Genomic DNA, 22999 nt, shown 5'->3' with positions numbered 1-22999 from the left:
GAAACATGTTTTAGATCATTTTAAACTTGTTTGAGAAAATCTCTAGACAACAACAACAAAAAAACTCAGGCCTGATCTAAAAATAAAATTTGATATTCCATGGCAGTTACAACATTGAAATAATGAACCTCGCTCAACAGTATTAGAAATCTTATTAAATCACTTACATATTCTTATTTTGGATTATGCTTTCTATCATGATTATAAAATGTAAGCATTATAAGCTAGTGGTATTGATGAAATAAGATAACCTGCTTTCTTAACTTTCTTTGAATAACCAGGTCGGTATGGTCGGATAGTAAGGCGGGTTTGGAAAAGTGTAAACATTTTAAATTTGAAATCTACCTTTCAGATTATCAATCAGGTGGCAACAGTATCTACCTCTCACGTACAACAATCAAGCTTGATTGTCACCAGTTGGCCGACTTCCTAAATATTAGTCTGGATTTCGGTCTGAGACACTTCAAACCATTTTTAAAAAAAAGTTTTTAAAAACTATTCAGTTATATATATTTTTGTTCCTTAGAAAAGATTTTTAGAGTATTCACATAGATTAAGGTTTTAATTAACGTTTATAATTAAAATTATTATTTATTTTTAATGTACACTTTTTAATAATTATTAATCAATGATATATTTTCAATTCAAATTTTTTAATAATGTTTTTAATATAAAAAAAATACTTTAATATATGTATAATCTATTTTATAGAACAAAAATAAGTTTAGAAAATCTTTCATAAAGGGATTGAGTACTCATCTTGGAAGCTTAATTTAGGTCCTTTTTCAAAAATAAAAGTTTGAGTATTTGCATCATATGGCTAGGAATCAGAAAATAATTAAGTAAACGGCATAGCTGCGAAAATAATAATGTACACATTTCATATTACCCACGATGCCCCTACCATAACTCTGAGCTGAGTCTGACACACTAAATTCTAAAGTCTATGATCTTGTAATTATTACGCTACTCTACCCTATTACACGCAACCGGTTAACAGTGGGAGGCTAAACAATATTCAAATTTGTAATTACATCATCTCTCTCATCTCACTGTCTCACTTCTGTTCTCTTTCTTCTTTGTGAAGATTTTGATTCGGTTCATACTATTATATTTCCCGATTCGGATCTCCTTTTCTCCTCCCCTAACTGTCTGACCAGGATCTGAGCAAATTTCATCTCAAGAAAGAGCTGACTCAAATAAAAAAAAAAGCTTCTATGAGTTTTACGCGATCCAGGTACCTCTTCCTCTTGAAGATCCCCTCTCACCTCCTCCAGATCCATCGCCGCCATGGTGTACAGAAACGGCGAGCCAGAACGCTAACATCTCAGAAAGTCCCCACTCGAATATATCAGAATTGCAGGGATTAATGTATGGGTCTTGACAAGTGACAAGCAAGAAACTCCAATATCCTATGGATTCTCATCGAGGCTTCTGACTAGAAACATGAGGCAAATTGTAACAACTAGTAACTCATCATAAAAAAAAACTAGTAACTCATTGAATTCGTGTCCGAGGAGCTTAGAAGAAGAAAATGTCAGTATTGCAAGTGATGAGGGAAGGATGGCCTTCATTATTGACTGTACCAGTCTCATATGTATTTCTTTTCTTTTTTCTTTTTACTATGCAGTTCTTCCAAGTGGCATGTAAATGCTCTGCATACTCTGCTACCGTGTTGCTCCATTTCAGAAACTAAAATCGTTGCACTTGTAAAGAACCGGACTTCTGACATGACCGTTGCCATTGGTGATGGTAATGAGACCAGTATTTCTCTCTGAAAATTAGTCTTCTTGATTCTTTCTAAGCAGCAACCAGGTTCTTATTTTGTTTCCACCTTCTCTTTGTTTTGGGTTTTGACAGGTGCCAATGTCTCCATGATCCAAATGGATGATGTTGTAGTAGGGATCAGCGGCTAAGAAGGTAGGCAAGTTGTAATGGCATCTGATTTCGCAAGGGGACAGTGCAGATTCTTAGTTCCGCTATTGCTAGTCCATGGTACTGGAATAACGGAAGAATGGGATACAAGATACTATACAATTTCTACAAAATGCAGTTTTTGTTCTAATTTATACAATTTATAAAGACTTTTTAACTGTCTTTCATAATCCGGATCAACTATGTATTATCCGGTTCTAATAAGCATTGATGATACAAATACATAATGTATTTTCTAGATATTATCTTTTTTATCCGGATTATTTTTATTGTACGGTTATTAGACACATTCATGAATTTTATTGCAAAAATGGTAATAACACAATACCACTGCAAGATATATCCATTTTTACTTCGTGAAGCAGCGACATAAGCTTGGAGAGGAAGATCAAGCTGCCGTGCTGCTCATGGCTCTCTCGTATGGCTCAATATATGATTAGTGGTTTATAGATCTCATCACTGTAGACGGTGGCTAATCCACAACAATTACTAGGGATTTCCTCTTTAATCCAGATAGCAATGATGATTACTAAGACTTACAAACATATTTTTTGGTTAACCGTAAATTTGCTAACTTTGATTAAATCCAGATATTTTGTTTGATTTACTGAAGCTAACTATGATTTAATCCGGCTACCTTTTACCCATATATTTGTAGAGTTTGTTAATGGCTAATAATTCATAATATACAATTTGTGTATGAACCATTTAATTTGGATGCTAAACGACAATGAGTTGGTATTGTAATTTATAAGCTACTCAAATATCTTAAAATAGTCTTGTTTTATCATAATATCTACAAAAATATTTATAGTTGAGTTTTATAATCGGATAATAAATAGATAATCTGGATTATGACAGTAATAGTCGGATAATAGGTTTTTTTGTTTGTAATATCAATGTGTATTATAACTGGATTACAAATCATGTTCTCAAGTTGATTAATTATAAGAGATGAAGTAGTATGTACGTGTGAGTTTTAACTGGGTATTAGGAAGTTAATCCGGATAAAGCTTGTAATAGCCAACAATATCATTTGTTAGCCAAAATTAACCTGTGATATACCTTGATATGTATATCATCTTATTTTAGTTCATTGAAGTGGCTTTATGATGCATTTAGGTGTATATACTGCATTTATAGGTTTATTTTCATTGATAGAGGCTAAAGTGAACATTTGAAGTTTTAGGTTGAAACTTCAAAGATAGTTCTTCAACTTAGTAAGTTTCAGGTCAAAAATACAAACTATACAGAGATCAAAGATCATTTTTTCATTTGTGAAGAGGTCTAGAATGTACAATCAAAACGCTAGGGATTAATTCGAGAAAATATATGTACAATGCAAGAGTTCGGAGTCAGAAACAAAACTATGAAAAATTTTAGGATCATATATGCAAAAGAGCCAAAGTTGGCAGCCAAAGTTGGCCATTGTTGTCTCAGCGAGCTTTTGAAGACCAATTGGAGTCGCGACGGTGAAAGCCACCAACTCCAAATCCAGAGCATGACAACCGCGGGAGAGGAGCAAGGCGATGAACGGCGGATCTGGACGAAGAGACACATCGGAGTGTTCGACAAGACGCGGAGGTGACGCAGTATGGAGGAGACTCAGATTGAAAAATCTAGAAATACGATAAAACAATGGACCAAATAACCAAGTTCCATCATGAAACAAGGAACCAAACCCAAAAATACAGTGAAACAAGGAAATAAGAAGATCCAAATTTTAGCAAAAGAAAAAGGACATAAGAAGAACCCAAAAATCGTGGCAAAAAAAAAGAAGATCCAAGAAAATACAGTGAAACAAGGAATCAAATATCATATAAAGTTGTATGTAGCAAATCTCTTAATGTATCTTGAACACAATATGAATCTGACACAAATTGACATACTAACTGACACAAGACTACCCTACCTAAATCTACCTACAGCATAGACTTCTAGCGACTCTCTCACTTCGCATGGACATAAAGGTAATTTCATCATCCCTCACTAACCGGATACGCAAATATTGTTTTTTATGCATGAATAGCTAATTACCAAGCTGAATATGAATATCGGGCTAAATGACTCTAAAAGTTTTCAAAACTTAATTTTTAATTTATTCCACCTTATTATTTTACGAAAATGTTCAAAAAAAAAAAATTATTCCACCAAACGCAATCATTCCATGTGCACGATGACATATTATATAACCCTTGGCGTCCTTAATTTAATTCGTTTTACGCACATGGCAATACGAATTCAAAAGTCGAAACCAAGAAAAATATTCTTTTATCCATTTTGATCTTATGTTGGTTGGTCGCCACGTTTGCGCGTGCCGGCCCCAAACGAATTTAATATGATCTTTTATATAGTATGTTTCAGTCACCAAACCCTACTGAATAATAGTTTACGAGAGCCGTCCATCTAGATAACAACAAAGAAAATGTGATTTACAACATAGGATTTAGAGAGTGGTCCGTCCTTGATCTATAATCTTCTACGTATCATTTAATTTTCGTTTGTGTTTATTTTTGAAATATAAATAAACTCTTTTAAAATGGACGTTTTCAAAAATAAAAGAGATAAACTTTAAAAGATTATCATATGGAATAAGACAACAAAGTCTGCAGATTGCGCATACAGTCTCTAAGTTAACAAGACCCACTTAAAGATTGATTAAAGCCCTAAACTCCCCAACGTGACAATCCAAATTTAGCTTCTATCAGGAAAACTATAAATCACATGTTCAAGTTGAACGATTTTTATTTTTAAACAGACTTCTATTAGCTAACAGAATCTAATATGAAAATATCTTCATTAAGATTAAAATGTGTACAATAAAGAGTATTTATACTCATACATTAGACTACTCTACACTAACATCTACACTACACAAGTATGTGTATGTAAACTATATACAATCATCATTATATATGTATTAGTCTCCCTCAAGATGGCTTAAAATGTTGAGAAAACCCATCTTGGACATGAAACGATGAAACTCAGTATCAAGACGTTCTAAAGACACAAATTCATCATCCACAGCAGCACACCACTCTTTGGACTTCTTCACTTCATTGAAAGATTTGGGAGTAGTGATATTGACAGTAGAATTGATGAAAGCAAAATGTTCAGAAGAGAGTTTTTTCATAAGAAAGAAAAGCTGAAATGGGATAAAGAGAATGAGAAGAATTGCACAAATAGTCTTCCAAGTGAACAGGTCTTTTTCGAATGCGAGAAGATGTAGTTGCGAAAGACAAACCTACATCAGAAGGTAAAGTGGCAGGTGCCGATGTTTCACCAGAGGATGATGGTACAGAAGGTACATTATCATCAGACATTGCAAGACGTGGAAAGAAAGTTTTTGCCGTATTGGAAAGTGAGGAAGCAACAAAAGAAAATATGTTTTCATGAAATATGACATGCCTGGAAATGGAAATACTATGAGTTTCAAGATCTAGAACTCTATATCCTAAGAAAACGCATGTTTTAGCTCTATGGGCAAACTTATTTCTACCCTGTGTGGACGTACTCTTATAGCAAAGACACCCAAAGCTTTTAAGACTATTGTAATATGGTTTTTTTCCCATTAAGATTTGATAAGGAGATTTATTGTCTAAGACAGGTGTGGGAATTCGGTTTATAAGAAAGACAGCAGTAGAGATACATTCACCCCAATAAGCTAGAGGAACGTTAGACTGGAAGAGAAGAGATCTAGCTACATTAAGGATGTTGATGTTTTCTCTCTACTACAGAGTTTTGTTGAGGTGTTTCAGGGCAGGAGTGAAAAGAGAGAATACCCTTTGAGCGGTATAAATTGGTAAATGATAACTCAGGAGAATTGTCGGACCTAACAGCTTTGACAGTTTTATGAAATTGTGTTTCATCGATGGTGAGAAAAGCAGGAAACACGGTTAAAACATCAGACTTAGCTTTCAACAGATAAATCGAAGTGGCACGACTATGATCATCAACTATGGTTAACAAATACTTATATCCTTCATGAGTAATAACAGAGAAGGGACCCCAAACATCAATATGAATCATGTCAAAAGTGTTCTTACTAATAAGATTATCTGATGGAAAAAGAACACATTTTTGTTTAGCTTTAGGACACATTCTCTGTTTTATTCAATGATAAGTGATCATACAATGTATCAATCTTAGCCATAGAAGGGTGACCTAAACGATTATGCCATGTATGATTGTCAACAACAGCAGAGCAAGCAACATTGTTCTGATTATTAAGAAAAGCAGAAATTAAAGAACCTGAATCAAGAACATATAGATTGGAAACTTGTGTACCCTTACCAATCATCAACTCTCGTGTAAGATCCTGTATAAAACAATCAGATGCAGTGAAACCAACCATAGATTCAATATCCTTAGTCAAATAACTAACACTCAACAGGTTGAAACGAAATTGAGGAATGTAAAGAACATTTTTACGTGTTATGTTATCACTAAGAGTAATAGAACATATTCCAATAATGCTCACTGAGTTTCCAGTAGGTAAGGTAACAAAGATATTGATAAAGGGTTTAATAGAAGTGAAAAGGGATTTGTTAAGACTAACATGGTGAGTAGCATCTGAATCTATAACCCAAGGCTCACTCGAAACTATAGTATTTCCAGAAGAAAGAGATGAAGGCATGCCAATAAGAGAAAAAGTGTATAGAGGTAGGAAAGTACCATTCGCTTTGCAAGCCTTTGGTACAGCTGAAGACGAAGGAAGAAGTCCGTCTTTTGATGATGTGATGCTCTGATTGTGAAGTAGTGAGCTGAAGTGAGCAATGAACTGGTGCATCTTGTTGGACCATGATTTGTACCAAATCACTCCTACTATAATTATATGTTATTATAGAAATTATTGTGGGACAATAATTCATCACCAAGTCTCGTGTTGTTATTAAACGTCAAAGACGAAGTCAAAAGTTAGTTACCGATTTCTCGGACTCACATGGACGTAAGAAGAGGTCAAAGACTGAATTTTAGGAAGCACGTGCAACAACTTGAAACCCTTATAAAAAGACAAAGCAATTGATTTATAAGGTCATCTTCCAAGAGAGCTTACGGGGGCTCACAACGACAAATAAAACACCATCCATTACCATTATTATTAAGGAGGAGACGTGTGCACTTAGTAAATCCAGGCTCCATGCGTTAACATAGATCAATAAGACAAAGGGTTTACTACACATCATCATACACGTTTCTCTATCACTCCAATACGTCTCCACGTTTGTTGAAGAACAAGACTTATCCTTCGTACGATAAACGATATAACGAGATTGTAATCGACCGTCTCGAGTTCAACTCGTTCCCCATTCGTGAATGGGGTCTCGTTCTAAAGGAGGTAAACGACATCTCGCCCGAGATGGTAAGAGATAAAACCGACGTCTTCTGAGAACTGACGAACTCGATGTCTCTCCTGAGAACCGACGAACTCGATGTATCTATCGGGACCGACAAACCCGACATCTTGCTCAAGACCGATGAAACCAAAATCCATTTCGAGATGATGATAATCGAACTACGTTTAGACTCGATCCCACGACGGGTACGTAGGCAGCTCGTTCTCGAGTTCAGTCACGATCTTCTCTTTCCCGATATCTTTATGATATTCGACCTGCGAATATAGTCCATTTTCGCCGACTCATACTTGATTATACCGTTGTGTTCTAAGGATATCGTTGTCCACATCCTTTTTCTTCCCCAGATTGAACTCCCGATCACTATCAAATACTTAGTGTAGATTTTAGGTTCTACACATCTGTTCCAGAGTGAGAGAAGAAGATCCTGGAGAAGCTATAACTTCCGGATGTTCAGTCAGAATAGTGATCACATTTACTGCTACTTGAGAGCTCTGAGATTGAGTCTTCTTAGGATAGAACTTCCCATTGGGTTTAAATTCTGGGAGATATCCATGCAATTTGTAGCAGCGGTCAATAATGTGACCATAACCACCACAATGAGTGCTGACTGAACGGTTCTTGCCGTAGTTAGGGTTGAAAGAAACTTGAAAGGTGATTGAATCAGGCTCAGTGTGAGAAGAGTTCTGAGCAGACCTCTGACTATCTTCTTGATCGAGAATGTTATAGACTTCAGACATAGAAGGTAATGTCTTCTTCATGAGAATCTGACTACGGATGTGATCATAGCTATCATTGAGGCCCATGAGAAAGTCAATAACCTTGTTGTTCTCATTTTGAGCAAGAAGACCTTTCGCAGTTCGAGCTGGAACGTGTAGGCTGTTCAGTTCTTCCCATAAAGACTGAGTTTGAGTGTGATATGAAGATAGATCCATATTGCCCTGCCTGAGAGAGTGGAGTTGATGCATCAGCTTTTATAGTCTTGGAAGGTTGGATTTGTGAAAACGAAAGTGTAAATCCTTCCAAATGTCTGCATCTGCCTTGAAGTAGAGTATACTAGTGTATATCTTCTTAGAAACGCTGTTGAGCAACCATGACTTCACCATATTGTTGCAACGGCACCATATCTTATAATATGGATCAGTTTCAGCAGGCATAGCAATAGATCCATCAATGAATCCAAGTTTGTTCTTCGCCTCTAGACTAGTAGTCATAGCAACTATCCAGATATTATAGTTCGTTCTGTCTAAAGCTTCAGATGCTAGTACTAAGCCAAGATGATCAGAGCTATGCAGATAGTACGGACTATGAATGCTATCAGGAGAGTTTGATACCTCAAACGGTTTAGAGAGACGAATCAGAGCCTGAGGTTCAAGATTCTGAACATTTTGAGCTTGATTCGAAGATCCAGACGCTTCGCGAGGAGGAATAGATTGAGGAGATCCATCGCGACGAGTCGGAGATTGATTATCCGGAGTAGCGCTTCAATACTTGGAGTTACACTTTCTCTTTCCCATAGTGAGTGAAGGAAAGTAGAAATCAAGATTAAATCCGGCTGAATCAAAGGTGAATCGAAGATGAATGAAGACGATGAGAATGATGAAAAATGCGGAAGACGATGGAAGATGAAGGCGGATGTAGGTCAGATGGAGAGGAATGAAGATCGGAGAATATCGACGATGATCGGAGATGATCGGAAGCGACGATCGACGATCGATGAAGAAGATCGGAGGTTGAGCTCAGCTCAAACGCTCTGATACCATATTAACTAACATAATCTAATATGAAAATATCTTCATTAAGATTAAAATCTGTACAAGGAGGAGTATTTATACTCATACATTAGACTACTCTACACTAACATCTACACTATACAAGTATGTGTATGTAAACTATATACAATCATCATTATATATGTATTAACTTCCAACGCGGGATAGACTTCGGCAGTGGGGTTTAAATGTTTGTGTCAACTTGTCTTCGTGGCGATGCGTCAGATGAAGATCGAGACCATATATATATTTTCGGTTGATCTTATTCTCAAGAGGTATGGGCCTTCTTTTTCAATAATACAACATTCACTCCTCCAGTCCAGTGCATGCATTTCGAGGCGACGATCAACTGGCTTTCTACATTATCTCCAAACGCCAAGGTTAGAACCATTTGTTATTTTCTGGTTCAAGCTATATATAGTTTATGTTCTGTGAAAAGAGAAAAAATTCGAGACTGCACACCTCAGCTAGTAAACCATCTCATCTTCTCATCAAGGAATTCAAGGTTCTTTTGAAAGCTAAGTAAATAGGTCTTGACCGCACCGTTCCTACGTCCAGAGCACAGCGTGCTCAAACAATTACAACTCGGTCTGAAACATATCTTCAACTTTGGTTTCTTCATTTTGATCCTTAAAGGTCAAGTGGTCCAGAGGACCAGAACTCGTCACAACTATATCATCGTTGCCAGTGGCGGACGTACGTTACGACCAACGGGGTCACGTGTCCCGTACTAAATTTTGATTTTCTTTAAACAGTTGTGTTAAATCTAGCTCAATTTTATGAAAGTTCCCCGACTAACTCAAACCTTATCTTTATGCCCCCGACTAATGCCTCTCCTAGATCCGCCCCTGATCGTTTCACATGTGTCTATCTCTATTATTCTTCATCTTGGTTTCTCGTTCATACTATATTTGTTTTTTCTTTAAATTGTAGTTTTGGAAACAATGTCCCTTTTGGAAGAGAAAGGAAGAATAAAGTACGTTTTAAAAAAAAAGGTTGAACGATTTTCATCCTAAAACCTAGACCCTAAAACTAGAACACACACATTTCTGGGATATATCAAGAAACAAGATAAACATGACATTAACCAAGAGAATGACACTTACACATCCATAAACATTCCAGTATCGCTTAAGTATCCTTAAGTAGAGCATGTGATAGATATTTTCACTCACAGTAAGAGATTAAAACATCAAACCATATATTGCAAAATCCAGTACCTTGATGATAGTGTTAATGAAAATATTTGAAAAACGTGCTCTGCTTTCTATAAGTTTTTTAAGAGCCCAATTCACTAAGGTAAATAACAAGCATAATGCAATATTTAGGAGCCTAAAGATGTGCCAATAAACCCATGTGTTTAGAGTTTTTGGGATTCTATATTAACTTGGGCTTGTTCTGTATCCTATTGTATTGGGCTCTAAAAAACTTGTGAACTCTAGATAAAACAACAAATACATCATGATCCCGTTTATATCCTAAGTTTCCAAAACACTGACATTCAGACTAATCTGATACTCATTATTTACATTTTATTACTGGCTTTAGACTGGTTCAATCTTTTTCTACCGCTTGCGTTGAAAGTCTCCCTACAGATGTATTCATTTTAAAGAAATTACGTAAGAAAACGATTATTTTCTTGCTAAGAAAGAGAAAGTATTATTCTAAGTACAATGTTCTGAGCATCTCCTACTATAATATTGTTTTATAATAAAAGTTTTTCGCAGAAAGCAAACAATGTGCAAAACTGCAAATGGAATTTTAGGATAACTGGGGAAATTAATTAATTAGAAATGGCACTAATGATATTTATAAATATTCCCCATCATACAAACAGTGGCAAGCGCACCTCCACAACTGACCAATGATACGCGAAGCCATATGTCACCGTCCATTTATAATTTACTGATCGGATAAAAGAATGTCACAGCCAGTAACTCTAACAATAAAATTGATATCGGGACAAAAACATTATAGTAATAGACATTACTTAATACGATTTGTTCCTTCGTTCGTTTGGTCCCGAAGAAAGAAAAAAAAGGATCGTAATTCCAATTTTATCCTTTTAGAAAGAGACAAAGAGGAAGGCGTATTTTCTTCTCTCGCTCCTTCATTTTCTAGAGAGAGAGAGAGAGAGAATCGAAAATCCATTTTTTCCTTGAGAAAGAGAGAGAGAGAGAGAGACGAAATCAATCATCGATCAAGTGCTTCCAATCGCGAAACCGATGAAGAAAGCTATGGAATGGAATGTGTTATAGTGGTGACGCGATCTTCGACTCGGTGATTAAGATTTGGAAGCTCAGATTGTTTTTAATTGGATAATCTTCGCAGTAAGAAAGAAAAATGAACGGTGGTGACGATGCTGCTTCCTCCGCCGCTGCTAGTGGTCCTCCTCCGTCTCTAGAGTGGAGATTCTCTCAGGTCTTCGGCGAGCGAACCGCCGGAGAAGAAGTCCATGAAGGTAAACAAATAATAACTGCTTACCTCGTTAGAGATTGTCAAGTGTTTTCGAGGAGATAGAGAGTTTTAGATCCAGAGGGTATTATTTGAGGACTAAGGATTTTGATTTTGTGGTTTGGATCTGATTTGGATGATAGGGGGATTATTATTGACTTCTTCCTATACTGCCTAGTGGCCCCATCTATTGATGAATGAATCTATGTGACTTTGTCTTTGATTGCACTGTTAGTGATCTAAGCTTCTGTCTGTTCTATTCCATACTGTTTCCACTGATTAGAATGCTTTCTCGACTTTGCTAAAAAATCAAAGGAAAGCGTTTGATGAATTGTCTGTCGAGCTGGAAGTGTGTAGGGTTATCAATTGTTATGCATTTTCGGTTCATGTGTTATATTGAATTTGTAACATTGGGATGGTTTTGAAGTTGCTCTTTCTTGGCTGATGTGATTTTATGGAGTACTAAAGTAACAAGGTGGTTTTCAGACAAATTTAATTTGCTGTGTCTCGGCATTTCTCTTGTTGTTGTAGTAGTCTACTTCACTGTTTCGCCTTCTCTATGTTATGGAGTAGAATATTCTTCCTCCTGTTTATCTGACGATTCTTTTTTTTTTTTGCATGAATTTGTTTCCGCAGTTGACATCATTTCAGCCATTGAGTTTGATAAAAGTGGAGACCATCTCGCAACTGGTGACCGTGGGGGCCGAGTAGTTCTTTTTGAGAGGACGGATACTAAAGATGTGCGTCCCTTTTTCTTCTGCGAGATTTACTTCAATCGTCTGTTTTTGTGCTGTAATGCATTCTTATTCAATGTTATTTTCAGAATGGTGGATCCAGGAGGGATGCTGAGCAGATGGATTACACAGTTAGGCATCCTGAGTTTCGATACAAAACAGAGTTTCAGAGTCATGAACCTGAGGTACGTTGAAAGATATCACCAGATTTCACTTACAAATAAGTGTGATGCTAGTGCTACAAAAAAAATAACCTCGCTCTCCAATCTCTTTCAGTTTGACTATCTCAAGAGTTTGGAAATAGAGGAGAAAATCAACAAAATCAGATGGTGTCAGCCAGCAAATGGTGCATTGTTTCTGCTTTCCACAAATGATAAAACCATCAAATATTGGAAGGTGCGAGATTTGGATGGCCTTTTATCTTGTTTCCAATTATTATAGGTCTCAGCCTCACTCGTGAAAGTGGTCTAGAAGCTTGTTGGTTATGCTTCCAAGACTCCATTAAAAAGAGGATGAGTAGTTTCTTACCCCTCTATGCATTTTTGATCAAACAGGTACAAGAGAAGAAGATCAAGAAAATTTCTGAAATGAATATTGATCCGTCCAAAGATCCAGGTTCAAGTAGCCCTCTTCCATTAATTGCTAATGGAGTACATGCCGATAAACCACAAGACTACCTGAGCAAGGACTTTCCCTTCCCGCCAGGAGGCATTCCATCTCTGCGTTTGCCTTTGGTAGTTGTACTCTATGCAATATTATTTCTTCTTCTTTTTTGGTGTCAAATAGAGTTATAGATTCAGGATTCTGAAGACTAAATGCATATAGATATCCAACCTGCCATGGCCGGAGCTTCTCCCCAGTAGAAAGAGTGGATCCAGTAATCTATGAGTTGATTTGTACTTTAAGACTGTAGGTTGTGCATGTTTTCATATTATTTAGTTGTGAAATGTAGGGAGTGTGAAATGTTGTCATTGTTTCCCTTGGTCGTAAGTAAAGCTCAGTACCAAATTTTTGTGACATGCATTACAACTGTTACTTGGCTTGGAATAATGGTCGTTCTGCATATTTAATCTAGGTGACTAGCCAGGAGACAAACCTTGTGGCTAGATGCCGAAGAGTGTATGCGCATGCTCACGATTACCATATTAATTCAATCTCAAATAGCAGGTAATCTCTTTCTTAAGTTTTCACACGAGTTATATGTTTTGCTCTCGATACCTTTTAAACCACTTCTTGACTCCTTTAGTTTCCATCCCGGGAAAAAATCTAGGATATGTTTTAGAATTTTATCGTTCTACCCTTCTCATTATCGTACTTCGTTAATTTAAATTTCACAACCTATACATGCATGCGTTACAGTTCACTGATTTTTCTGCATTGCGATAATGTACCATTTCCTTAATCTTTGAAGCGATGGAGAAACCTTTATTTCGGCTGATGATCTGCGAGTCAATCTCTGGAATTTGGAAGTCAGCAACCAGAGTTTCAATATTGTTGATGTTAAGCCCACAAACATGGAGGACTTAACTGGTATGCTTTCTTCCATTATTTTGGTAGAAGTTATAACGTCCTTATTTGAACTTTTCTTCTTTTGACGTTTTCTTTATTAACATCAGCTGAGTTTAACTGGTATGTTTTTGAATGCTACATGGTCTCTGCAGAGGTTATTACATCAGCTGAGTTCCACCCAATCCATTGTAATATGCTCGCATATAGCAGTTCAAAAGGCTCCATCCGTTTGATTGATATGAGGCAATCAGCTCTGTGCGATTCTCATACTAAATTGTAAGTTCTATTCTCCTCATCCTTTTATCGAAAAGGGTAGTGTTTTTCTGGATTGACAGAGCGGGTTGCGATATGTGCTTAAACTAAGTTGAAATTCTAAGTAAGCAAGGGATATAAATAAGTAGGTTCATTTCAAATCTTTCTCTTATCTTGTAGTAAATGACATGGAAGTGAAGATTATTAGGCTAAAAGTGTCAGACCACTGACAATTGTTACTTCCTATCACAGGTTTGAAGAACCGGAAGCACCTGGTTCAAGATCATTTTTCACAGAGATAATTGCCTCAATTTCAGATATTAAATTCTCAAAGAATGGGAGATACATACTTAGTCGCGATTACATGACCCTCAAGGTTGGAAATCATCTGATTCCCATGTGTATAGTTATTTTCTTATGGTATGCCAATATAGTTGTATCCTACAGTTCTTTCTGATATCTGCCTTTTCTGACGTTTCAGCTGTGGGACATAAACATGGATTCTGGTCCAGTTGCGTCTTACCAGGTTCATGAACATCTGAGACCAAGGGTGAGAGCTTCTTTCTGTGGGCATCTATAATTTGATAATCTTGTATTGAAAACTAACCATATTATTTTTTTACCCGGTTGCAGCTATGTGATCTCTATGAAAATGACTCCATCTTTGATAAATTCGAGTGTTGTCTGAGTGGTGATGGATCGAGGGTAGCAACAGGCTCTTACAGGTTTGATTGTTTGTCTTGTAGTCAATTCAATACTTTTCTATCTTATATAAGAGATGAACCAATGACATGCGTGAAACCAGCAATCTGTTCCGCGTATTTGGAGCGTCTCAAGGAAGTACTGAAGCTGCAACGTTGGAAGCTAGCAAAAACCCGATGAGGTAAGTTGAAAAACAGAGATCATTGATAGCTAAACCCAAGTCATAAAAGTGTATGTTGATCAATTGTGAATCAATGGTTTACATTAGGAGGCAAACACCTGCGAGATCTTCCAGATCTATGACAAGCGTGGTTAGACGAGGTTAGTGGTAGTGGTCACAGTAAAACACATTCAAGCCTTTTCTGTTTTCTTTTGGAGTGAAAATTTGTGTGTTGGATGCAGGATCAGAGAGTCCAGGATCAGATGCGAACGGAAACGCACACGATTTCACAACTAAGTTGCTGCATATGGCTTGGCACCCAACGGAGAACTCAATTGCTTGTGCAGCAGCCAACAGCTTGTACATGTATTATGGATGAACTGGAGAAGAAAGAAAAGAAACATGGAACCAGCTTGCTCCATTTTAACTTTCCATTTTCTCCCTTTTCTCTCGCTCTCTCGTTTAACAACCAAAGTGATTATGTAACCAGAAACATTGTAGTCGTAACAGAGGTATGCTGTGACCAAGACCAAAGCAGGAAGAAGCAACAGAATATTTTTCAGGAGTTGGAAGATAAAACAAATGTTAGATTGGGAAAGCAAAGAAGGAAATACCTTTTTTACCAGAAGGGTAATTGTCTGAAAAGGAGAAACCTACTTAGGCTGTCTTTTGTTCTTTTGGGTTGCTAAAGATTCTTTTTTATTTTTTTTGTTTATATTACTCTTTTAAGAAACAGCTTATGTTGTGTGGCAATTTTAGTACGATAATGAAACGATGGGGAGGGTTGTGCTTCAAATTTGTTTATTGATTCTTTTGTCATATCTTCTTCTTGAACGCATTTAGCTCCCTATATCTCTCCTTTTCAATTGATTTGCAGACACCCTTTTGTGATTTTTACCGCCACCGACAATAAAATGTAGTTTGTATATCTTCATATCTTCAGTTACGAGAACTATATTATCAGTGGCTTAATTATTTTTAGGCAAAAATTATCAGCATGTACACAGTTCTTGTTACACTTGTGAAAATGCCTCTTAAAATATAAAAGACAATTTATTATCCTAACCTTCCAAACAGTGTAGAGAGCAACATATATGGCCACGCCACGCGACCCTTAGATAGAGGAAAGTAATTAACCATTCAACTAGTAGATCGCGTGACACGCAAGTTATCACTATTGTGGATTTTCGTGGTGCTACAGAGTTGCAACGACAATAATTTATTTTCCTCCGTGTTTTATATTAGAGTAGGTCTCTAAAGACGTGAGGAAGAGGAGTAGAAGCTTCTTTTGATGCGGATCTTCTGATGATAACGTCTGATCATTCGAAAAATATGTATATTTAATAGATAGAGATATGCACATATACAGTGTTGTGTTGTCATGTTAAGACTTGTTAGGTGATCGACGGCCAAATGTTTTAAAAATATATTTTCTTATTAGATATAACGAAGAGATCAGCTTGATGAGTATTGAAAGATGTGGCCACCAAAGTGGGTTCTGATGATCCTTAACTCCAAGAATATTCCTCTTATTACATTTGTCACTCAATATTCCTGCCAGCTTTCCTCCCTACTCGCTGGTGCCTTCTGATGCACTTTCCATAGTATTCCAGACTTTAATATTTTGATAAATTCAGTGTTCTAAAGGTTATTCCAACCGAGTATAATTATTTTTTGGTTTTAACTTTATTGGTAAAGTTTGTGACCTAATCGATAAAGCCACTACCCATGCATGCATCTTTTTTCCGTTTGTTTAAATTTTGTATCTATATACTATATAGAACAAAATCCTTTTGCCAAGTAAGTAATAAATGTTAACGTAGAAAAAATATGTCGACATAAATGTAATTAGTTGAGAAAATTCATCAAAACTAATAGTCTAATACACACATGAACAAACAAAACCCCTCAATAATGAAACATTATATTCTTACCCAAAATAGCATATATATATATATATAATACTTGTATTATGTATATATATACTAATGTTGCATAAACTTCTTTTTTATGGTTGATTTTTTTCTCATACTCTCTTTTTTTTGTTTGTAACTAATTTACTTTTATTTTAATAAATAGATAGAGAAACGGATTAATAGGTAGAATATTCTTTTGTCTCATGTCCGCGTCTTCTCAACTGCCTAAAATTCCACATAAAAGGAAACTTTTAACAAGCCAATCTTGTTTTTTGGGTCAAAAACAAGCCAATCTAAAATAATAAATACCCCACAAAATAAACTAAGAGCCGTCAACACCGTCCGATCAGCACACTTAGTCAATATTTGACCTTAATCGTTACCATCCAACGGTTAATAAAAATAAGAACCAAATTTCAATTTTTCTTTGCATACGCGCAAGGTAATATTCCAAAGGCATCTTCCGAGAAAAAAACCCTATTCGTATCTCTCTTTCACTTGTATATAAATCACACTCATCTTCTAAACATTCCACAACAATCATACATTAAGGTTTTCCACGAGATTCTTTTTCAGCTTTCTCAGACAATGGCTAACAAGAACAACATTGTCATCGTATTCGATTTCGACAAGACGATCATCGACGTGGACAGTGATAATTGGGTCGTCGATCAACTTGGCTTCACTGATTTGTTCGACCAGCTTCTCCCCACAATGCCTTTTAACTCTCTCATGGTTTGTGCATCCATCCCTAACTATATTTTCTGATTTTCATTCAACCCAATATCAATATTTCATATTTGGTTTTCATAATAACAGGCTCGGATGATGAAGGAGCTTCATGATCATGGCAAAACCATTGAAGAAATCAAACAAGTCTTGAGAAGAATCCCCATCCATCCTCGTGTCATCCCTGCTATCAAATCTGCTCATGCGTTAGGGTAATTCCATATTTTTAATTTTGATTATATGCTCTGATTAAAGAAAAGACACGTACACGTTCACTTATACGGTTTGGTTATTTTTAGGTGCGAGCTGAGAATAGTGAGCGACGCGAACACGTTATTCATCGAAACGGTCCTTGAACATCTCGGGATTCGTGAGTATTTCTCTGAGATTAATACAAATCCTGGACTTGTAGATGAACAAGGAAGGTTAATAGTATCTCCGTACCATGACTTCACCAAATCCTCCCACGGTTGCTCTCGTTGCCCTCCTAACATGTGCAAGGTATACTTTACTACCATGTCACATGCACGGATTACAATTAATATTTGAATATTTTATATGCAACTATCAACTCATGTCGTGTGTTGAATCTATACGGATCCACTTGTGTGTGTTTCTTCGGTTAATTAATGGTTTTAATAATTTTATATTTATAGGGTTTGATAATTGAGAGGATTCAAGCTTCTTTTACCAAAGAAGGAAGTAAGATGAAGATGATTTATCTTGGAGATGGTGCTGGTGATTACTGTCCGAGTCTTAGTCTCAAAGCTGAAGATTACATGATGCCAAGGAAGAATTTCCCGGTTTGGGATTTGATCAGTCAAAACCGGACCTTGGTCAAGGCCACGGTTAGAGATTGGACCGATGGTGAAGCTATGGAGAGAATACTAATGGGAATAATCAACGAGATTATATCATCAGATGAAGAGGAGATGGAGAAGATGTTGAGCTCTGATCATTGCAAGATATCGGTTGGGATTGTTCACGAGCCTTTGGTGCCTCTTGCTCTTCAAGTTCCCCTTAATCTCGTTAAGTGATTTATGAAGAGAACAAAGAATCTGAGATCTTTTTGTTTCCAATATAGTATTATATTCTTCATGCACCCGAGAAAGAATGTATAAGATGTCTAACATTGAAGGGTTGATACGTAGATTATTTTGTACTCGTATTGATATAATAATTCCATTGAAAGCTTAACGGCCCTTACATCGGAATACTAACAGACTCACCCATTGCCTAAACATTCAAGTGGTTACTTGTGTAGCATTTTTTTTTTGTATGCAAATTTTGTCGGTCAATCAAATTATGATCATAGTTCAGATTCTACGCCGGCCTCGCCCACAAGTTCCGTTAGGAAGCCACCTTTCTTAGATAACAAAACGGATTTAGAAATTTAACATTTTCACGGCCATCCCATAGTTCCCATCATGCATGGTTTATAATAAGTGGTTATAGAAAAAAAATTTATTTGAAATGAGTTTTTACTGTGACGCATACTGATCAATATAGGACACTTGTTTTTTTTTTTAATAATCCCCTGGGAAATGGTCAGACCACACAAACAGGTATATTTGAGATAGTAAATTTGGAACCTGAAGTGTTTAGCGCCTTTCCAAACCTGTTGTACCACTCGACTATGTGTGGTTATAGAACACTTTTTTTGTTGTGTTAAGTTTGTGTTTCCTTGTTTTAATATTGTAGTCATCAGGGAACATAATAGAAAACAAATATTAAATGTTAATAAGCAATGGTAATAAGATTTTAGCGAAAATAGATTTAAAAAAAACGAAAAGACAACTAAAAATGTGAAATATTCTAGCAAATGAAGATCATTTTATACTTGGGGAAGTAAAGGACTGGTTTCATCTTCGTTTTGGTATATCTCTTCGGTTTTCCTAACAGCCGCATGCAACAATATAACCACCACGCCTGCCACAACGGCCACGGCAATATTGAGCTTCGCATCAGTTAAGAAAAGGACCGAGAGAGTGAGAACGGACATGACAATAAGGACAACACGGTGGTCGATCTCACGGTCGAATACAATGAGTGGTTCGTCGCGGAGAAAGTAAAGGAACAGCCACGCACCGATAAGGGCCAGCAGGATAAGGAGAGCGAAGGGTTTCCAGATAAGACTGAGGAACACGGAGAAGAGGACGGCGATGGTGTAGTTTGTTTGGAAGTAGACGATGTTGGTTTTGATTCTGGTTATTACTGAAGCTATCTTACGCGGGAAGTGGAAGGAGCCTAGGTCGAGCATTTGCTTCCATGAACGGCGCGTGGCCAGGCCGGGTCTTACGTGGTGGTGGTTGTTGGTTCGTGTGATGTACTCGAGTTTTGGGGCTAGGTCGTTAGCTGCCGTCGGATTTGTACCGTATATTGTTGTCATGCTGTTTCTTCTCTTTTTTTTTGGTAATACAATGGAGAGTGATATTTTTGTATGTCAGTGTGATGTGTGATATGTACCATGGAGAGGTTATATAAAGTTTTTAATTTCTATAATATAAGAAATATGAGTTATACAAAAAAATGTGAAATGTGAGATGTGTTAGAAAACAACTAATAACACAAAAAAAAATGTTCAAGTTTAAGTAATATAATAGCATTTTTTCGATGTAAAAAGAAAAAAAAAACAAATGCCACTTAAGAACGATTTTTTTGGAACTGATCTTTGACGGCTGACTAGAGTTCATTTACAAACAGAGTTTTGTTTATTTTTTGTGTGCATAAAACTTGTTTTAACGTTTAGATTATGTAATTCGCAACCGATTTGTTATTACGGTGATCATACTATCATGATTTTTGTTTATAATTTATAATCTCATGGACTGGAATGGCCTGTAAGTGCGGATGAGTCAGAGATATATAGCAGTAAGTAAATGACACACAGAGTTTGTTAACGAGGTTCGTTTCCTATTGTGCATATAATGTCTCATACTTCTTAGCCAGATCGAAACCCTCAACATCATCCTCACTTTCAGCAACATCATCATCTCCACGTGTAGACCCTGACACAGATGATGACACATACGATGACACAGATTCCGCCGCAGACTTCTTCACAGAACCCAAGGTTGTAAACGCCACAAAGTTCTTCAGATTCTCACCATGATCTGAATCAGTATCAGAGTCACTCTTATTGTTCTTCTTCTTATCGTGCCTCTGTAAATTTGGACATTCCAACCGAACATGTCCAATCCCATTGCACTCATAGCATCGTAGCTTTGATGGTGATCTTCTCAAACCACCTCTTTTTCCATTGTCTCTTCTGCCTCGTTGTTGCTTCAGATACTCAGCAAGATTTCTTATCAGCATCGCCATAGGATCTTCAGAAGGTGAGACTTTCAAAGCAACACCATAAGGATCGTCCGTCTCCTTATCCTTATCCTTCTTTTAATCTTTATCTCCATACGCCTTGCTCAACTCAAAGGCTTGGAGAATCCCAACAAACTCATCAAAAGCCATCTCATCCAGATTATGAGCTTCTTCTACAGCAGAAATCTTTAACTCAAACTTCACTTGGCAGCGACCTCTTCAGTTTCTTCACCAGCTTCTTGTCCTTGAACTGCTTCCCAAGCGCAAAGCACTCATTAGATATGTCACACAACTTGGCACTAAACTGAGCCAAGGTTTCTTCTTCATCCATCCTTAGATTTTCAAATCTAGATGCTAACATATCCAGCTTGGTTCGCTCGACACTTGAAGTACCTTCAAACATGTTCTCCAATGTCTTCCACGCCTTCTGAGCTGACACACATTGAGCAATCAGCTTGAAGTAGCACGCATCAATAGCATTGTAGATCGCCGTCTTCGCCTTAGAATTGCAGCTTGAAGCCTTCTTCTCTACGGTAGTCCACTTCTCTCTCGGCTTAAGAACTTCAACCTTCTCATCATCAAGTATCACAGGAGGAGTCCAAACAGTCTCAATTATACTCCAACACTCTTCATCAAGACCACTAATGAAGGCTTGCATACGGACCTTCCAATATCCATAATTAGATGAATCAATGACTAGAGTTCATTTACAAACAGAGTTTTGTTTATTTTTTGTGTGCATAAAACTTGTTTTAACGTTTAGATTATGTAATTCGCAACCGATTTGTTATTACGGTGATCATACTATCATGATTTTTGTTTATAATTTATAATCTCATGGACTGGAATGGCCTGTAAGTTCGGATGAGTCAGGGATATATAGCAGTAAGTAAATGACACACAGAGTTTGTTAACGAGGTTCGTTTCCTACTCCCCGGGACCTTGTCCATTATTCGAATTCACTAGAATGAGAAAGCAAATTACAACCAATTCGCAAACGCGTAATACAAGCACAACCCTCTTGAATCACCGCTCTCTTCTAAAACATGAACTCTTCAAGGTTAACCAACCTTGAGCTAAACTCCCCCTGAGTCTAGGCTCCAACCTCCAAGTCTCCGAAGGTACGCCACCAAGTACTTCACCCAAGTACGTCACCGAGTACGTCAGAACCTAATGCACACCAAGGATACCAACGAGCACGCCAACACTAACGTACAGATTGATCACCACACCACAACGGACAACTCCGCTACACGTAACGCCAGCACCAACGTCACAACACCAAGTACAACGGAACCCTCCGTCAGGCACTCCGTCAGACACTCACCAAGAACACAATGAAACTTTCTCTCACTTTTATCTCTGGTGCTATCTTTCTCATAAGGGCACGTCTCTCCTTATATATAAACCATAGACTTGCTCTCCAAGTTCATTAAATGCACCTTAATGAACTTTCATTCCCATATAAGGAAACTTTCTATTCCTCGCCAAGTAACACTTCTTCTCCAAGCAAAGTCTCTTTGCTTAATGGAAAACGTCATTTGTCTTCAACAAGATATTCTCTTTCTTTTTCCAATCTCCACTTACACACGCAATCACCTTAAACAATCTCTTTGTAAGCAACTTCTCCACTCAACATCTTGCCGTACGACATACGTCTCGACACACCTTCTGATGTATATCACGAACTACATCGGAACCTCTCTCGAAATATCATCTACATGGGTTGCTGATCGGTGATCATAATTGACAATCGTCTTTAGTAGATGAAATGTCACGGAAAGAAAAAATGTATAGCAAAGGCAACACTCTTAAAACGACGTAAACCCCACAATCCCATAAAATAAATATACAAGTGTCTAGTAATAAAACGACAGGTGATAAGTGCCACGGGGGACAATTACAGGCTACGCTGGCATTGTCTCAATTTATAAAGTGAAAAGAGGTGATATCCAGTGAAAACAAACCACATGGGACTTGTTTAGTAAGAAGAGAACGAGGAGAAAACTGCAAGTCATGTAAGGCCAGGCCAGAAAGAGCTGAGACTTGCCGAGTTACTTTTTTTTTTCTTTTGCATTATTGAACACTCAACCAAATGAACATGCATGGATCATTTATGGCCACCACTCCTCCAACTTGAAACCCCCTTTTTTTATAAGTTCCAATT

At 37.0% G+C, this 22999-nt stretch overlaps 3 protein-coding genes and 1 pseudogene across 4 annotated transcripts; 2 read left to right on the top strand and 2 right to left on the bottom strand.

Annotated features, from left to right (window-relative positions):
• Positions 1-7675: 7675 nt before the first annotated feature.
• LOC106344430 lies at positions 7676-9452 on the bottom strand (annotated as a pseudogene).
• Positions 9453-11172: 1720 nt separating this feature from the next.
• Positions 11173-15697, top strand: LOC106296049 (serine/threonine protein phosphatase 2A 55 kDa regulatory subunit B beta isoform-like). Of its 2 annotated transcripts, none has more exons than XM_013732096.1 (14): positions 11173-11522; positions 12152-12255; positions 12339-12434; positions 12526-12645; positions 12804-12983; positions 13325-13416; positions 13661-13779; positions 13911-14034; positions 14263-14386; positions 14492-14560; positions 14644-14735; positions 14816-14893; positions 14981-15033; positions 15115-15697. In XM_013732096.1, exons 1-14 carry the CDS (start codon positions 11405-11407, stop codon positions 15249-15251), a joined length of 1506 nt encoding a protein of 501 aa, XP_013587550.1. In that variant the 5' UTR covers positions 11173-11404; the 3' UTR covers positions 15252-15697. The 2 variants fall into 2 exon arrangements, with proteins under 2 accessions (XP_013587550.1, XP_013587549.1); XM_013732095.1 differs by having other exon boundaries at positions 12804-12986.
• Positions 15698-17326: 1629 nt separating this feature from the next.
• On the top strand, positions 17327-18667 carry LOC106344122 (inorganic pyrophosphatase 2). The gene is made up of 4 exons (XM_013783506.1): positions 17327-17523; positions 17608-17729; positions 17817-18018; positions 18174-18667. The coding sequence occupies exons 1-4, from the start codon at positions 17377-17379 to the stop codon at positions 18552-18554; spliced, it is 852 nt and encodes a 283-aa protein (XP_013638960.1). The 5' UTR covers positions 17327-17376; the 3' UTR covers positions 18555-18667.
• Positions 18668-19236: 569 nt separating this feature from the next.
• Positions 19237-19983, bottom strand: LOC106344123 (PRA1 family protein F1). Its single transcript, XM_013783507.1, has one exon. The coding sequence runs from the start codon at positions 19904-19906 to the stop codon at positions 19352-19354; it is 555 nt and encodes a 184-aa protein (XP_013638961.1). The 5' UTR covers positions 19907-19983; the 3' UTR covers positions 19237-19351.
• Between the last annotated feature and the right edge of the window lie 3016 nt (positions 19984-22999).

This window comes from Brassica oleracea, chromosome C5 (genome assembly GCF_000695525.1).
Source record: "Brassica oleracea var. oleracea cultivar TO1000 chromosome C5, BOL, whole genome shotgun sequence".
NCBI lineage: Eukaryota > Viridiplantae > Streptophyta > Magnoliopsida > Brassicales > Brassicaceae > Brassica > Brassica oleracea.
The sequence above is the reverse complement of the archived record's forward strand: the minus strand, read 5'-3'. Positions and strand labels throughout refer to the sequence as shown.

Bases quoted from the DNA above. Each gene is read 5' to 3' on its own strand.
- LOC106344122 (XM_013783506.1), top strand. From the start codon at position 17,377: ATGGCTAACAAGAACAACATTGTCATCGTATTCGATTTCGACAAGACG. The intron at 17,524-17,607 runs GTTTGTGCATCC...TCATAATAACAG, and splicing joins TGCCTTTTAACTCTCTCATG to GCTCGGATGATGAAGGAGCT. The intron at 17,730-17,816 runs GTAATTCCATAT...GGTTATTTTTAG, and splicing joins AAATCTGCTCATGCGTTAGG to GTGCGAGCTGAGAATAGTGA.
- LOC106296049 (XM_013732095.1), top strand. From the start codon at position 11,405: ATGAACGGTGGTGACGATGCTGCTTCCTCCGCCGCTGCTAGTGGTCCT. The intron at 12,987-13,324 runs GTTGTACTCTAT...TATTTAATCTAG, and splicing joins CTCTGCGTTTGCCTTTGGTA to GTGACTAGCCAGGAGACAAA. The intron at 14,035-14,262 runs GTAAGTTCTATT...TTCCTATCACAG, and splicing joins TGCGATTCTCATACTAAATT to GTTTGAAGAACCGGAAGCAC.
- LOC106344123 (XM_013783507.1), bottom strand. From the start codon at position 19,906: ATGACAACAATATACGGTACAAATCCGACGGCAGCTAACGACCTAGCC.